Consider the following 15,542-nt stretch of genomic DNA (forward strand, 5'->3'; position numbering starts at 1 on the left):
ATTGAAAAAAGTAAAACAAATGTATGTCCAGCAGCGCTATCTTAGGGACCATCTATGAGTAATGAAATCTAGAAAGTACAATACTTTTTTAACAATGTATTGTCATGAAAACTGCACCAGTATTATAATAGTATCTTCTAACCATCCTCGTGGTGTGGCTTTATGGCTTTGCATTACCTTTTTCTACAGGTTTAGGTTTGACCTTTTCCTTTAGTTCCTTCTTAGGTTCCTTGGGAGGTGCCACTGCTGGAAAAATTATGACACCAACAAGCCTTTAGATTTGAGGTCTATAAAAAGACAAGTGTTTTTTATTTTAAACTCTCTGCAAATATATTACTTTTTAGATTCCTACATACAATTACCTTTCTTTGCAGGTTCTGGCTTTGCTCTCACTTTGGGTACTTCTGGAACCTCTAGTATTTGAGAATTACAAATATATATATATATAATGCATTAAATAATATTGGCTTAACGTTTAACATGTAAGCTTTGTCATTGCAAAAATCGAATCATCTAACCACAAGGATAAAATATCACTGTGACCTGTCTTTGAACAGACTGTATTTTCTCACCTGCTTTGGTAACATTAAGATGCTCCTTCTTCAAGTGAGACGCAACCTCCTTTTTGACTACTTTAATCACCTTTTCTGCCTTTTTGGGTCCAGCGTCTGAAATAAAAAGACAAAACTGATTGAACCATTTCACATTAAATTATATGGTGGAAACCAATATAACTCTCATTCAAAAAGTCTATATCCGGTAGCCCTATCTTTGGGACTATCAATGAGCAATTTTGTTTCTGTTTTAGTTTCAGCCATGCTCGTGGTGTGGCTTCATGGCTTTGCATTACCTTTTTCTACAGGTTTAGGTTTGTCTTTTTCCTTTGGTTCCTTCTTAGGTTCCTTGGGAAGTGCAGCTGCTGGAAAATCATGAGACCAACAAGCCTTTAGATTTTAGGTTTATAAAAAGATAAGTGTTTTTTATCTGAAACTCTCTGCAAATATATTCCTTTTATGTTTCCGAAGACATACAATTACCTTTCTTTGCAGGTTCTGCTTTGGCTTTCACTTTGGGTTCCTCTGGAACCTCTAGTATTTGAGAATTAAAAAAATATAATGAATGAACTAATTCTGGCTTTACATTTAAAATGCAATCAATACCACTACAAACATCTATACTAACCATCAGGATAAAATATGACTGTGACCTGTTATTCTACATACTGTATTTTGTTACCTGCTTTTGTAACATCAAGTTGTTCCTTCTTCAGGACAGGAGCAGCCTCTTTCTTGACGACTTTAGTCACCTTTTCTGCCATTTTTGGTTCAGCGTCTGAAATAAAAAAGCAAAGCTGGTTGAAAAGTTTAACATGAGTTATACAGTGGAAACAAATATACCCTTCATTGAAAAAAGTAAAACAAATCTATATCCGGTAGCGCTATCTTTGGGACAATATGAGTAATTTAGCTCTATTATCTTTCAGCCATGCTCATGGTGTGACTTCATGGCTTTGCATTACCTTTTTCCACAGGTTTAGGTTTGACTTTTTCCTTTGGTTCCTTCTTAGGTTCCTTGGGAGGTGCAGCTGCTGTAAAATCATGAGACGAACAAGTCTTTAGATTTTAGGTTTATACAAAGATAGTGTTTTTTATCTGAAACTCTCTGCAAATATATAACTTTTATGTTTCCTAAGATATAGAAATACCTTTTTCTGCAGGTTCTGGTTTGGCTTTCACTTCTTCTGGAACCTCTAGTATTTGGAGAATATTAAGAAATATAATTTATCAGCTTAACCTGGCCTAACATTAAACATGTAAGCTATGCCACTGTAAATCCATGGCTTTGTCTACAGGTTTAGGTTTGACATTTTCCTTTGGCTCCTTTTTCGGTTCCTTGCTAAGTGCCACCACTGTAAAATCATGACACCAACAAGCTTTTACATAGGTTTCATAACAATTTAAATATGTAAGCTATGCCACTGTAAATCTATTTACAAGTATTAAAAGACACCGTGACCTGTTCTGAGATAGTTTCTTACCTGCTTTTGTAACATCAAGTCGTTCCTTCATCAGGACAGGAGCAACCTCTTTCTTGACGACTTTAGTCACCTGTTCTGCCTTTTTGGATTCAGCTTCTGAAATAAAAAGGCAAAGCTGGTTGAAAAGTTTCACATAAGTAATACAGTAGAAACAAATATACCCTTCATTGAAAAAAGTACAACAAATATATTTCCAGTAGCGCTATCTTTGAGACCATCTATGAGCAATCTAGCCTACCATCCTCGTGGTGTGGCTTTATGGGTTTGCATTACCTTTTTCTACAGGTTTAGCTTTGACTTGTTCCTTTGGTTCCTTCTTAGGTTCCTTGGGAGGTGCCGCTGCTGGAAAATCATGAGACCAACAAGCCTTTAGATTTTAGGTTTATAAAAAACAAACGTTTTATTTGAAATTCTCTGCAAATATATTCCTTTTATATTTCTACATAAAAAATACCTTTCTTTGCAGGTTCTGGCTTGGCTTTCAATTCAGCATCTTCAGCAACTTCTATTATTGGAGAATATTAGATAATTTATCACTTTATCCTTGCCTTGTATTAAACATGTAAACTATGCCACTGTAAATCCATACTATTTAAGTATTAAAAGACACGTGACCTGTTCTGACACTTCAAAAATCTATACTAACCACAAGGATAAAATATGACTGTGACCTGTTATTCTACATACTGTAGTTTATTACCTGCTTTGGTAACATCAAGTTGTTCCTTCTTCAGGACAGGAGCAGCCTCTTTCTTGATGACTTTAGTCACCTTTTCTGCCTTTTTGAGTTCAGCGTCTGAAATGAAAAGGCAAATATGGTTGAAAAGTTTCACATAAGTAATACAGTGGAAACAAATATACCCTTCATCGAAAAAAGTTAAAAACATCTATTTCCAGTAGCCCTATCTTTGAGACCATCTATGAGCAATCTAGCTCTATTATCTTTTAGCCATTGACATGGTGTGGCTTCATGGCTTTGTGCATTACCTTTTTCTACAGGTTTAGGTTTGACTTGTTCCTTTGGTTCCTTCTTAGGTTCCTTGGGAAGTGCCACTGCTGTAAAAATCATGAGATCAACAAGCCTTTAGATTTGAGGTTTTATTAAAAGATCAGTGTTTATTATTTGAAACTCTCTGCAAATATATTATTTGTTATGTTTCCTACATAATATTACCTTTCTTTGCAGGTTCTGGCTTCGATTTTACTTTAGGTACTTGACGAACCTCTAATGTTGGAGAATTTTCAAAAACATAATTAATTTGCTAATTTTGTCTTTACATTTAACATGTAAGCTTTTTTACTGCAAACATCTATACTGTACATCTAACTACAAAGACAACATATCACTGTGACCTGTCATTCTACAGACCGTATTTTCTCACCTGATTTTGTAACATTAAGATGCTCCTTCTTCAAGAGAGACACAACCTCCTTTTTGACTACTTTAATCCCGCTTACAGCCTTTTTGGGTTCGGCATCTGAAATAAAATGGCAAAGCTGATTCAACAGTTTTACATACATTTTACAATGGAAACAAACTTACCCTTTATTTTACAAGGAAACCTATCAATCTATTTAACCTTGAAGATACTTAGCACATCTTCTAACAAGTGCCTACAAATATTGTATTGCCATTAAAACTGTACTGTACTGTACTTAAACTCAATGAAGGAAAAACAGAAGTAATGGTTTTTGGTAGCACCACTGACACCACTTCTGTCGACCTGGGTCCCTTGCATCAGTACACCAAGTCCACCGTTACGAACCTTGGTATTAAAATGGACCGTGAACTCAAACTTGAGAGTCAGATTAAGTCGGTGGTAAAAACGAGCTTTTATCACCTGAGGCAACTAGCGAAAGTAAAACCTTTTCTCTCCAGACAGCAGTTTGAGACAGTAATCCATGCCTTTGTCACCACCCGGCTGGACTACTGTAACTCTCTCTACATGGGGGTCAGTGGGTCCTCGCTCGCACGACTGCAGCGGGTGCAAAATGCTGCAGCAAGGCTCTTAACTGGCACACGGAAGTTTGACCACATTTCCCCTGTTTTAGCTTCACTCCACTGGCTGCCAATTTATTTTAGGATCCATTTTAAAATGATTTTATGTACTTTTAAATCCCTAAATGGCATGACCCCACCATACCTTGCTGAGCTGCTACAGCATTACACGCCGAACCGCCCTCTCAGGTCAGCGGACCAACTGCTCCTGAATGTGCCTAAAACCAGGTCAAAGCTCAGAGGGGACCGTTGCTTCTCTGTACCGGCTCCCAAACTGTGGAACGCTCTGCCCCTGGAGATCAGACAGGCCTCCACACTGCCTGCTTTTAAATCGCTTCTTAAAACCCACCTCTTCTCCTTAGCGTTTTAACATTTGGCGTTTCAACATCTTTTAGAGTGTTGCTTTTTTTGCATTTAAATAGTTTTTTGTTTTTACTTGTACTTGTTTTATGGTGTGTGAGCTGAGCTGTGTTTTATCTATTTGCCTGTACAGCACTTTGGTCTGGAGGTTTAAAGTGCTTTATAAATAAAGTTGTATTGTATTGTATTGTACATGGATCATAAAAGTATATTTACTCATGGTTCCACTGTGCTTCTATGGATGGTTTTGTATTACCTGGTTTTATAGGTTTAGTTGTGATGTTTTCCTTCGCTTCCTTCTTGGACTCCTTGGGAGCTGCCACTGGGGGAAAATTACGACATAATAAGCCCTTAAGTTTCATTATGTTTATCTTAACTAAAAAAAGAAAAGCAATTCATTTAGCCTCCTCAGTTGACCTATCTTTTGACCCTCTACAAATACCTGTAAGATTACTTGAATTCCTATCAGCTTCATCAAATCGTTGTGCATGGTGGTAATTAGCATATGTAATCATGTTGAACTAAGATGGTAAAAATAGTGAACGGTATCCTTTTAAAACAATAAACTTTAAGTATTGTCATGGCGATCAGAATTGGCATAATGATGTGAGCATTTCACCTAAAGCATTGCCATGTTGTATAGCTGGACAGAGCGGTTAGCATGGCTGTATATTCTTGGTATTGGATCGTCAACAGATCCTTATTTTGAATAATAATAAGAAAAACATTACATTGCAAGACTATGCCTACCTTTCTTAGTGTCTCTCTTCTTGATGGGTTCTTTGTCTCTAAGTGGCCTCTTGGTTTCCTTTTCTTTTTTAGAAGGCTTTGTTGGTTCTGTTTCTTCCTTAGAGATCTTCTTTGGTTCCTTTTCTTCGGTGAGAATAACCGTGACCTCTTTTTCGTCTTTAGAAGGTTTCTCTGGTTCAGGTTTTTCTTCAGAGGGCTTCATTGGTACTGCCCTTTCTTTGGAAGGACTTGCTTCCTTTTCCTTCTCCTTCAACTCCTTAGAGATCTGTTCTGGTTCTTCTTTTGCAGGCTTAGTTATGGCAGTCATTGGTCTTAGTTCCTCCTTCTCGTCTTTGAGAAGCTTTTTGACCTCTTTTACTTTTTTAGGTGGTTCCTTCACTTCTGTCTCTTCTTTAGAACGTTTCTCTTCTTTGAGAGTTATTTTCATGGCTTTCTCTTCCTTAGGATGTTTCTTCTCTTCCCTTCCTTCTCTCAGTGGTTTCTTCTCCTCTTTCTGTTCTTTGGATGGCTTTGTGACTTCTATCTTCTTTGTCGATGGTTTCTTTACCTCTTTGTCTTCTTTAGGTATTTTCTTGACTTCTTTCTCTGTTTTAGAAGCTTCCCTGACTTCCTTCTCTTCTTTGGATGGTTTTGTTTCTACTTTCTTTTCTTTAAGAAGTTTCCAGACTTCTATTTTCTCTCGGGATGGTTTACCGATTTTCTCGTCTTCCTTAGATGGTTTCTTGAATGCTATACCTACTGCAATAGATGTATTAAATGCTTTCTCGTCTTTAAGAGGTGTTTCTGCTTCTTTCTCCTTTTTAGACAGTTTTCTCACTTCCTTGTCTTCTTTAGATGATTTCTCAGTTTCTTTTACTTTTTTGGATGGTTTCTTGTCTTCTTTATCTTCTCGGGATAGTTTACCAACTTTCTCATCTGCCTTAGATGGTTTCTTGAATGCTATACCAACTGCAATAGATTTATTAAATGATTTCTCTTCTTTAAGAGGTTTCTCGACTTCTTTCTCATCTTTGGAGGTTTGTTTTACTTCTTTCTCTTCTTTATATGGTTTCTTGACCTTTTCCTCTTCTTTGGATGGTTTTGTTTCTGCTTTCTTTTCTTTCAGAAGTTTCCAGACTTCTATTTTCTCTTGGGATGGTTTACTGACTTTCTCGTCTTCCTTGGATGGTTTCTTGAATGCTATCCCTACTGCAATAGATGTATTAAATGCTTTCTCGTCTTTAAGAGGTGTCTCTACTTCTTCCTCCTTTTTAGAAGCTTTAAAGACTTGCTTGTCTTCTTTTTCTTCTTTGAGAAGTTTCTTGACTACTTTTTCTTCCCTAGATGGTTTCTTGATTTCTTCCTCCTCTCTAGATGGTTTGCGGATTTCCTTGTCTTCTTTGGATGGTTTCTTAACTTCTGTCTCTTCTTTAATAAGTTTCCTGACTTTGTTCTCGTCTTTGGATGGTTTCGTGACTATCTTGTCTTCTTTTGATGGTTTCGTGACTGTCTTGTCTTCTTTTGATGGTTTCGTGACTGTCTTGTCTTCTTTTGATGGTTTCGTGACTATCTTGTCTTCTTTTGATGGTTTCGTGACTGTCTTGTCTTCTTTTGATGGTTTCGTGACTGTCTTGTCTTCTTTTGATGGTTTTGTGACTGTCTTGTCTTCTTTTGATGGTTTCGTGACTGTCTTGTCTTCTTTTGATGGTTTCGTGACTGTCTTGTCGTCTTTGGATGGTTTTGTGACTGTCTTGTCTTCTTTGAGAGGTTTATTGACTTCTTGGAGAGGTTTCTTGGACTCTTTGTCTTCTTTTGGTTGTTTCTTGACTTCCTTGTCTTCTTTGGATGGTTTATTGACTTCTTTGTCTTCTTGGAGAAGTTTATTGGACTCTTTGTCTTCTTTTGGTTGCTTCTTGACTTCCTTGTCTTCTTTGGATGGTTTCTTGACTTCTTTGTCTTCTTTAATAGGTTTATCGACTATTTTTTCTTCTTTAGACATTTTCTTGATGTCTTTCTCTTCTGAGAGAGATTTATTGGACTCTTTGTCTTCTTTTGGTTGCTTCTTGACTTCTTTTAGAGGTTTCATAGCCTCTTTGTCTTCTTTGGGAGCGTTCTTTGCTTCTTTATCTTCTTTAGATGGCTTTGTGACTACTCTCTCTTCCTTAGATGGTTTCTTGACTTCTTTGTCTTCTTTGAGAGATGTCTTGTCGTCTCTAGATGGTTTCTTGACTTCTTTGTCTTCTTTGAGAGATGTCTTGTCATCTCTAGATGGTTTCTTGACTTCTCTCTCTTCTTTGAGAGATGTCTTGTCTTCTCTAGATGGTTTCTTGACCTCTTTATCTTCTTTAAGTTGTTTCTTGACTTCTTTGTCTTCTTTAGATGGTTTCTTGACTTCTTTGTCTTCTTTAAGTTGTTTCTTGACTTCTCTCTCTTCTTTGAGAGATGTCTTGTCTTCTCTAGATGGTTTCTTGACCTCTTTATCTTCTTTAAGTTGTTTCTTGACTTCTTTGTCTTCTTTAGATGGTTTCTTGACTTCTTTGTCTTCTTTAAGTTGTTTCTTGACTTCTTTGTCTTCTTTAGACGGTTTCTTGACTTCTTTGTCTTCTTTAGACGGTTTCTTGACTTCTTTGTCTTCTTTAGACGGTGTCTTGACTTCTTTTTCTTCTGCCAGAGGTTTCTTGACTTCTTTTTCTTCTGCCAGATGTTTCTTGACCTCTTTGTCTTTTTTGAGTGGCTTCTTCACTTCTTTGTCCTCTTTGATAGGTTTTATGACCTCTTTTACTTCTTTTGGAGGTTTCTTAGCTTCTTTATCTTCTTCTGGATGTTTCTTGGCTTTCTCTTGTTTGGATGGTTTCTTGTCGTCTACATCTTCTTTGAGATGTTTCTTGACTTCTTTCTCTTCTTTGAGATGTTTCTCATCATCTTTCTCTTCTTTTAGATGTTTCTTGACTTCTTTCTCTAATTTAAGAGATGTCTTGTCTTCCTTCTTTTCTTTGAGAAGTTTCTTGACTTCCTTTTCTTCTTTGGGTGGTGTTTCCACATCTGTTTTTTCTTCAGAGGGTTTTGTCACTGATGACTTCTGTTCAGGCTTTAGTGTTTCTTTCTTCTCCTCTGAAGGCCTCCTGACTTCTCCCTCTTCTTTGGATGGTTTCGTAGGTTCTTCCTCCTTTTTAGACTCTTCTTCTAAAAACAAGCATACGCGAGTCAGTTTTGTAGGTACTCAAAGCTGAATGTAACATTACTAAAAGTGGAACAGGGACAAAGTACCCAAAACGGTTTGTAGTCCTGAAAACAATTTTGTTTTGTGAAATATGTACAAGTGGTTTACACATGCTTTTGATTTGGTCCTCTGTGGCATATGCAGCTTATTGGAATAGTGCAACATATTAAACATTATGAAGCTGCATTCTCTTGTGGACATATTTCATATTTAGACATATACTCTTAAAGGTAACAATATTTTGTTTCATTAAGTGTATTTACCTTTGGGCGTTGGTGGTTCCTTTTCAAGGGGTTTGGTCACCTCCTTTGGCTTTTCTTCTTTTAGTTTCATCTCAATAGTTTCCTCAAATGTGTCTTCCTCAACTTTTTTCTCCTCTTTATCAGTTTCGGTGGCTGGGAGTTCTGTAAGCAACAAGAGTTCTTCATGAGCAGAACTATAAGGTGCTTTAGTGCATAGAGTATGTTCTGGTGTTTGCTAAATTAGACCAAATCAATACATTCAATTAGAACGTTCTGAAATGTTAAAGTCATGTTGGAATGAAGTAAACTGAAGAAGGTGCACAATTTCAAGATTATTACCTTTAATAACGAATTGTGTCAAATTATATAGTACTTCAATTCTGTCCAGTAGTCGGTGTTAGAAACTCAACACGTCTTAACAATGAATCTTGCTTGCATAATCACTATATATATATATATACATATATATACATATATATATATATATATATATATTATATTGATAATTGATCAGACCTACATTTTTAAGGTGCAGAGATCTACAACGAAGTCATAATAACTTGTTTTTCAGTTATCAATTTCATTTGATATTTGGCTCTGGAACACTCTGCCCCTCCATGTGAGGTCGGACCAGACCCTAGGGGTTTTTAAATCTACTCTTACGACACACTTCTTCTCCCTGGCCTTCTAGTCAGAGCGGAGCACGACTCCTGACTTTTCCCCGTGTTTTTATATCTGTTGTAATTTATTGTGATTGTAGTAATGTGTTTTTATTACATGTACTGTACAGCACTTTGGCTCGACCAAACATCGCTTTTAAATGTGCTTTATAAATAAAACTTGATTTGATTTGACACATCATTCACTGTGAATGAAAGATGACATGCTATATTTGATAGTTTTTTCTTGTCCTAATGGAGAATCATATACATGAAGCTGCATAATGGCTCACTGCCTAAGGCATGTACAGTTTGGTATAATGCAGGAACAGTTAAGTACACAATTAGCACCTTAGGAAATAGATTTGTAGTTACTGAGCCATCAAAAAGAAAAGAGCACAGTTATAGAAGCACTGTACTGTATTAGTCACAAGATCCTCTTTCCGTTGAGCTATTCACGCCATAGTCAAGATGAGCTTCTGATCTAAATAAAACCTCAAATTATCTGGTCAGTCCATGTTTATTTGCTTTTTAAATAAAAATGTGTTGAATAACGACACTTTGGGAAATGTGCTCATCTTTCTTGTCAGATTAGAAGATCAATATCAGTTTAATTCCTTGTCAAGTCCAAAGATTTGTCAAGTACAACAATTCATTAATGAAAATGAAATAGGCACAGCAAAGTAAAATATAAATGTATTATTGTACCAGAGCATTGTAAGCCAAGAGGATGAAGACTAGACTCAAAGCTTTATTTAGAGGCTTCGCTATAACACAGTCATTGCAAAGACATTAGTTTGATTAGAGCATCCCAATTTGGCGACGTAAATGGAGTTCAATATAGTGTCTTGGTGCCACATGTTGGTGTTTTTAGCCCTGGTTTGTTTAAAATAAGGCACCATTAATAGTATGCCATCTATACATTTTGCGGAGTATCTTTCAGTAGTTCCTGTTTGCAATGTGACCTGTGGTTATACTGACTCAGAAAATGAAAAACTTTGTTCTGGCTTCTTTGTAGCCATAAATTAGCAAGTCTTGCTATTTATTCGATTTACCTCCTCCTCTGATTCTCAGTAAAACAACAAACAAGAGTAATTCCTAAAATATGTTTCTCTAATATTTAATGAAAAAAAGTTTTATGTGAAAGTTACTCAGTCGGCCTGAAGCCTCGATTAACACAAAAATAAATGATCAGAACATTTTAACAAAATTCCCTGAGATGAGGAGATAATAGGTTACATGTTAGGCCCTAATCGAGTCTCGTCACAACCAAGTGGTCCCTTAAAAACATGTTAATATTCACACATATTGTTTATCATTAGTAACAAACTCATAATTCAGAATCATTTTCATGAGCTGATAATGAAAATGGACTGGTGAAATACATGTGATGATAAAGATGAGAGTGTTGTACCTTTCTCATCTTCAAGGCGTTCTTCTTTGTGAGCCGCTTTGGATCCGGCTCTTCGGAGCCTCTCAAAGGGAATATGAACCTTCCTCCTACGTTTGAGTTCAGTTTTCCCACTCTCACTGTTGTTGTTGTTTTCATCCTGATCGTCAATGATGTCGGAGTATTCGTCTTGGTCTTCATCGATAATGTCTTCTTCTTCCTCATCATCAGATTCAGGCACTACACTGGTATTATCAACTTTTTCAGTTGCTAGAATTTCAAGATCAAGTTGTTGGACAGGTGTCTCTTTTTCTTCATCTTCCACCTCCATCTTCTCCACTTGGTCCAGTTGATCTTCTTCCTCCTCTTCTAAATCCTCATCATCGTCCAGATCAAGAGCTTGATCGTCCTGGTCAGTTTTGACAAACTCATATTGGACATGAGTTTCAGTCGTTTCAGTTTTTTCTTCATCTGATTCTTCATCAACAGGGAAATCTTCATCTTCCATCTTCTCCTCTTCAGCTTTGTCTTCCGGTTTGGTCTCCTCTTCCTCCTCTTCCTCCTCAACTTTTACCGTATCTTCTTCAGTTTTGGTTTCCTCTGCCTCCTCTGTCTCTTCAACAGCAACTTCTTCAGTTTCTGTCTCCTTCTCCTCTTCCTCCTCTTCTACAGCAACTTCTTCAGTTTCTGTCTCCTTCTCCTCTTCCTCCTCTTCCTCCTCTTCTACAGCAACTTCTTCAGTTTTTGTCTCCTCCTCCGCTTCCTTCTTCTCCACCTCCTCTTCTTCCTCCTCTACTACATCTTCTTTAGTTTCAGTTTCCTCCTCCTCCTCTTCCTCTTCTACAGCAACTTCTTCAGTTTCTGTCTCCTTCTCCTCTTCCTCCTTCTCTTCTACAGCAACTTCTTCAGTTTCTGTCTCCTTCTCCTCTTCCTCCTCTTCTACAGCAACTTCTTCAGTTTCTGTCTCCTTCTCCTCTTCCTTCTCTTCTACAGCAACTTCTTCAGTTTCTGTCTCCTTCTCCTCTTCCTCCTCTTCTACAGCAACTTCTTCAGTTTCTGTCTCCTTCTCCTCTTCCTTCTCTTCTACAGCAACTTCTTCAGTTTCTGTCTCCTTCTCCTCTTCCTCCTCTTCTACTGCATCTTCTTCAGATGTTGCCTCCCCCTCTTCCTTCTTTTCTTCCTCAAGATCTGCCGATTTGGTATCCTCCTCTTCTTTTACTGCCTCTTCCTCTGTTCGAGTTTCCTCCTCATCCTCCTCCTCTATCAAATCTTCAGTTTTGGTCTCCACTTCTTTGACTGATTCTTCTTGAGCTTCAGTCTCCTCTTCCTCTGGCTTCAATTCTTCCACCTCTTCTTCTTCTTCTTCTTCTATCTCTGTTTTTAATTCCGCTTTCCCTTCTGTAGCAACACCTTCATCATCTTTTATCTCCTCCTCCTCCTCCTCCTCCTCCTCTTCCTCCTCCTCCTCTTCATGTGCTACAACCTCCTCTGCTTTAATCTCCTCTTCCTCAGCATCAGCCTCTTCTGCCTCATCTTCTGGAGAAGGTTCATGTTCAGTCTCTTCAAGGTGGACGTGTTTCACTAGTGACGTGATAGTGACAATTTTAGTGCCTGTTATCAATCTTGTATCCGACTAACAAATGTGTCAATTAAAGAATAAACGTATGAATACCATCATCTTCCTCTGCCTCTTTCCCATCTGCTTCCCTGGCAGATTCAGTGGGAACTTCAGCCTCTTCAATCTGTGAGTTCTGGGCTTCAGCTAACTCTGCAGCAGCAGCAGCAGCAGCAGCAGCTTCATCTTTGGCAGCTTTCATGATCTCTGCAACTGTATCATCATCACATGTGATCTGTCTAATCTGACCTTTACGTCTTTACATGGAAATGCAGCTCCAAAATGATTTACAGGTAAAGAACAATTGGATGGGGAGAAATGGGAACAATGACCATTCAATACATTATACACAAAACATGCCTTGGAATTCTAAGCTAACAATGCTTCATCTCTTATTACTTTCATACATTTGTACTGAAGATGCAGATATTTATTTAAAGCATCATTTTTGCTTGACTTAAACAGCAGTACATAGTTTATTTGACGGGGACTATTTTCTGCGGCAATTAACACAAATGTCTTGCTATAGTAAAAGTTTACGACAGCAGAACAAAGAACAAACAATCCACCTACACATGCGTACAACTTCAAAAGATACATATTAAAGACATGCTTTTATGCTCAATGCAACATAGAACTACAAATGTTTTACGCACAACAGAAAACATGATGACTGGAACAAAAGCAACTTGATAGCAAAAGACGTGAACGCATAGTTCCATGAAATGTTACACACAGCAAACATTTAGTGTTACAAAGGGAGAGATGCAGTCGCCGAATACTAATTGATATAGGGCCGGGACTTTAACGCGTTAATTAAGATTAATTAATTACACAAAAATTAACGCGTTAAAAAAATTAACGCATTTTAATCGCACTTATTTTTGCACAGCGGAACGTTTCTCACTGGATGAGTTTCAGGCGTACCGATTATACTGGAGCACCAACTAACGTTCATGACTTCAGCATGGGACTTCAAACAACAACAAACCACGGTGAACAATAGTCAAACATGAACGAACAAGCTGATGAGACCGCTTTGGTCGGCCCCGTGGATGGGACATTTTGTTTTAAAAAACGGACGGATGGAAGCGTCGATAAGAGCACGGTTGTGTGCAAATTATGCAAAAAATAATTTGCATATCACCGCAGCACATCAAGCCTAAAGTATCACCTAAATGCAAAGCATGTAGCAGCTAGCATGTAGCAGTTAGCCCGACTCCGAGTGCAAGGAACCACACCCTGACCCAACCCACACTCAACCAGACGACTGGTTTCAGGGCCAGGATAAGTAAGTCCACGTCTGAGAAAATAACCAACTCCCTGGCTCACTGGATTGCACTCCACTGTAGACCACAGTGGAGTAAAATCCATGTGAAAATTGCTTCTCACTGTTCTCAGGTCAAATATGTATATTTGATTAAAAATGCGATTAATTTCGATTAATTAATTACAAAGCCTCTAATTAATTAGATTAATTTTTTTAATCGAGTCCCGGCTCTTTATTCAAATGAAGGTATACAGTGGTCATGATGCGTATTTGTTTAGATGCAAAATTTGGTTTATTCAAGCTAAATTAACATTACATTTCCTTTATATCAAGTTTAGATCAGTTTATTCCAAAAAAACAAATGTAATGCAAACATGCATCGAGTGCAACTGTTTGCTGACAACATATTAAACCTAAATAAATATTATTGTGGTTTTGCACAATATATTCTGTATATGGTGTTGATTTGTTACCTTTCTCAATAGGTGGCAGAAATTCTCCTGCGATTAAAAAAAACATTTGGTTACGAAAGACAGCTAACCTTTTTTTATATAAACAAAGAAATGTTATGTGACAGCAAGACAAACGGAAAAACTACATTTGTATTACTTACCTTTCCTATGTACCAGAGTTATATCAGAGAGGGGAGACACAGTTTCATCTAAACAAAGAGAAGAAACAGATATGTTGTGCAAATGGTTTGAAATATTAAGTATTATGCTTGTAAGATGCTTTTAGATATAACTGAAATAAAAAGTGAAACCTTTAACAGCTGGTGTGGCAGCAGGTTCACCTAAAACAGGAGAAAAACAGGAATCACATTATGCACCACTTCATTTTTAAGTATGTGTATTTATAAAGTACACATGTAGAGTATATAACTAATGCAAAGAAGCATACCTTGATCCCTAACAAGCATGCTCGACATGTAAGCCACAAACACTTCTTTCTTGTCGGAGAACTCCAACACAGCATCTTCTATGATTTTCATAGGATCAACGGACACTTCTGGAAGGATCCCTGAAACATCAGTAAAGCTGCCGTTAATAAAACACATTGTACAAAATAAATCATACAATTGTTAGCTATTTCTTCTATTACCATACTTACTTATCTTTGTATAAATAACCACCAAAAGCAAACACAGTGATACCAGCAACAGTATTGTAATGTAGCAGATTCGTATTCAAACATACAGACCTTGGTCACCAAACATCATTGTGGAGACGTAGTTCACGAGCATGTCTATCTGCTCTTTGGTGATTTCTGCTGTTCTCTTCACAGCTGACATGGGGCTGAATCCCATAGCATCCTGGATGCCTGATGAGCAAAACAGGAGAAAACTTCAGTTAACAGGCTACAGTAAAGTATACATGGTTGTGGTAAACATTTGAACAGTAGATTAGGGAAAAGGTTAAAATACTCTACCTTGTATTGTGTCCAGTATCACATCCAAGATGGCACCGAGCACATCCTGGATGTATCCTGATATTTTACTCAGAATGTCGTTAGCAACACTGAAGGCATTTCTACCAATAACCACAGGGTCAATGTAGCTAAGGTCAGTGGTTCCTGAGAAGAACAAACCAACACTCCAATGAGTTACTTCATTCTACACAGACATTTTAAAAGACAGGTAAAAATAATTTGATCAAGTTAAAACACAGAAACAAAAGTACTGTTACCCATGAAAAACACAAGCTAAGTTATTGAATAATATTGTTGATTTAGTCACATTTAGGCAACAAATATAGACATGCTATGTTTTGTATTGCACCACAAACATTGTAAAGAAGTAGTTACCTTTTGTTACATCCAGTACACTGTCTACGATGGTGCAAAGCATCTCCTGGATGTAGCCCACTACACCATTAACGCTTTCATTTGTAGCACTGAAGATATTTCTGCCCACCAACACAGGGTCCATGAAGCTAAGATCTACAGTTCCTGGGAAGATAAGGACATGTAATGTGTTAAATAGTAATTGCAGGATTCAAAGAGGTTAAATAATAAAGAAACG

At 37.4% G+C, this 15,542-nt stretch overlaps 1 protein-coding gene across 27 annotated transcripts in view; it reads right to left on the minus strand.

Annotated features, from left to right (window-relative positions):
• Positions 1–15,542, minus strand: part of LOC117467996 (trichohyalin) — a 40,234-nt gene that overhangs the window by 20,347 nt on the left and 4,345 nt on the right. For 23 of the 27 annotated variants that reach the window (XR_011645241.1, XM_071207199.1, XM_071207211.1 and 20 more), the window contains exons 7-33: positions 15,326–15,469; positions 14,951–15,094; positions 14,723–14,842; positions 14,423–14,542; positions 14,286–14,315; positions 14,136–14,183; positions 13,996–14,022; positions 12,310–12,465; positions 10,662–12,218; positions 8,610–8,750; positions 5,148–8,309; positions 4,654–4,719; positions 3,421–3,516; positions 3,213–3,263; positions 3,026–3,094; positions 2,739–2,834; positions 2,493–2,543; positions 2,312–2,380; positions 2,039–2,134; positions 1,706–1,750; positions 1,520–1,588; positions 1,237–1,332; positions 1,038–1,088; positions 851–919; positions 573–668; positions 363–413; positions 178–246 (exon numbers count right to left, since the gene is read on the minus strand). Coding sequence is in view for 26 of the 27 variants with exons in the window: in XM_071207199.1 (XP_071063300.1) it covers positions 178–246; positions 363–413; positions 573–668; positions 851–919; positions 1,038–1,088; positions 1,237–1,332; positions 1,520–1,588; positions 1,706–1,750; positions 2,039–2,134; positions 2,312–2,380; positions 2,493–2,543; positions 2,739–2,834; positions 3,026–3,094; positions 3,213–3,263; positions 3,421–3,516; positions 4,654–4,719; positions 5,148–8,309; positions 8,610–8,750; positions 10,662–12,218; positions 12,310–12,465; positions 13,996–14,022; positions 14,136–14,183; positions 14,286–14,315; positions 14,423–14,542; positions 14,723–14,842; positions 14,951–15,094; positions 15,326–15,469 (6,789 nt within the window). In the remaining variant the exon portion in view is untranslated. The remainder of the gene's footprint in view (positions 1–177; positions 247–362; positions 414–572; positions 669–850; positions 920–1,037; positions 1,089–1,236; positions 1,333–1,519; positions 1,589–1,705; positions 1,751–2,038; positions 2,135–2,311; positions 2,381–2,492; positions 2,544–2,738; positions 2,835–3,025; positions 3,095–3,212; positions 3,264–3,420; positions 3,517–4,653; positions 4,720–5,147; positions 8,310–8,609; positions 8,751–10,661; positions 12,219–12,309; positions 12,466–13,995; positions 14,023–14,135; positions 14,184–14,285; positions 14,316–14,422; positions 14,543–14,722; positions 14,843–14,950; positions 15,095–15,325; positions 15,470–15,542) is intronic. The other 4 variants (XM_071207198.1, XM_071207204.1, XM_071207212.1 and 1 more) reach the window with 4 other exon arrangements.

The sequence above is a fragment of the Pseudochaenichthys georgianus genome, chromosome 22 (genome assembly GCF_902827115.2).
Source record: "Pseudochaenichthys georgianus chromosome 22, fPseGeo1.2, whole genome shotgun sequence".
Classification (NCBI taxonomy): domain Eukaryota; kingdom Metazoa; phylum Chordata; class Actinopteri; order Perciformes; family Channichthyidae; genus Pseudochaenichthys; species Pseudochaenichthys georgianus.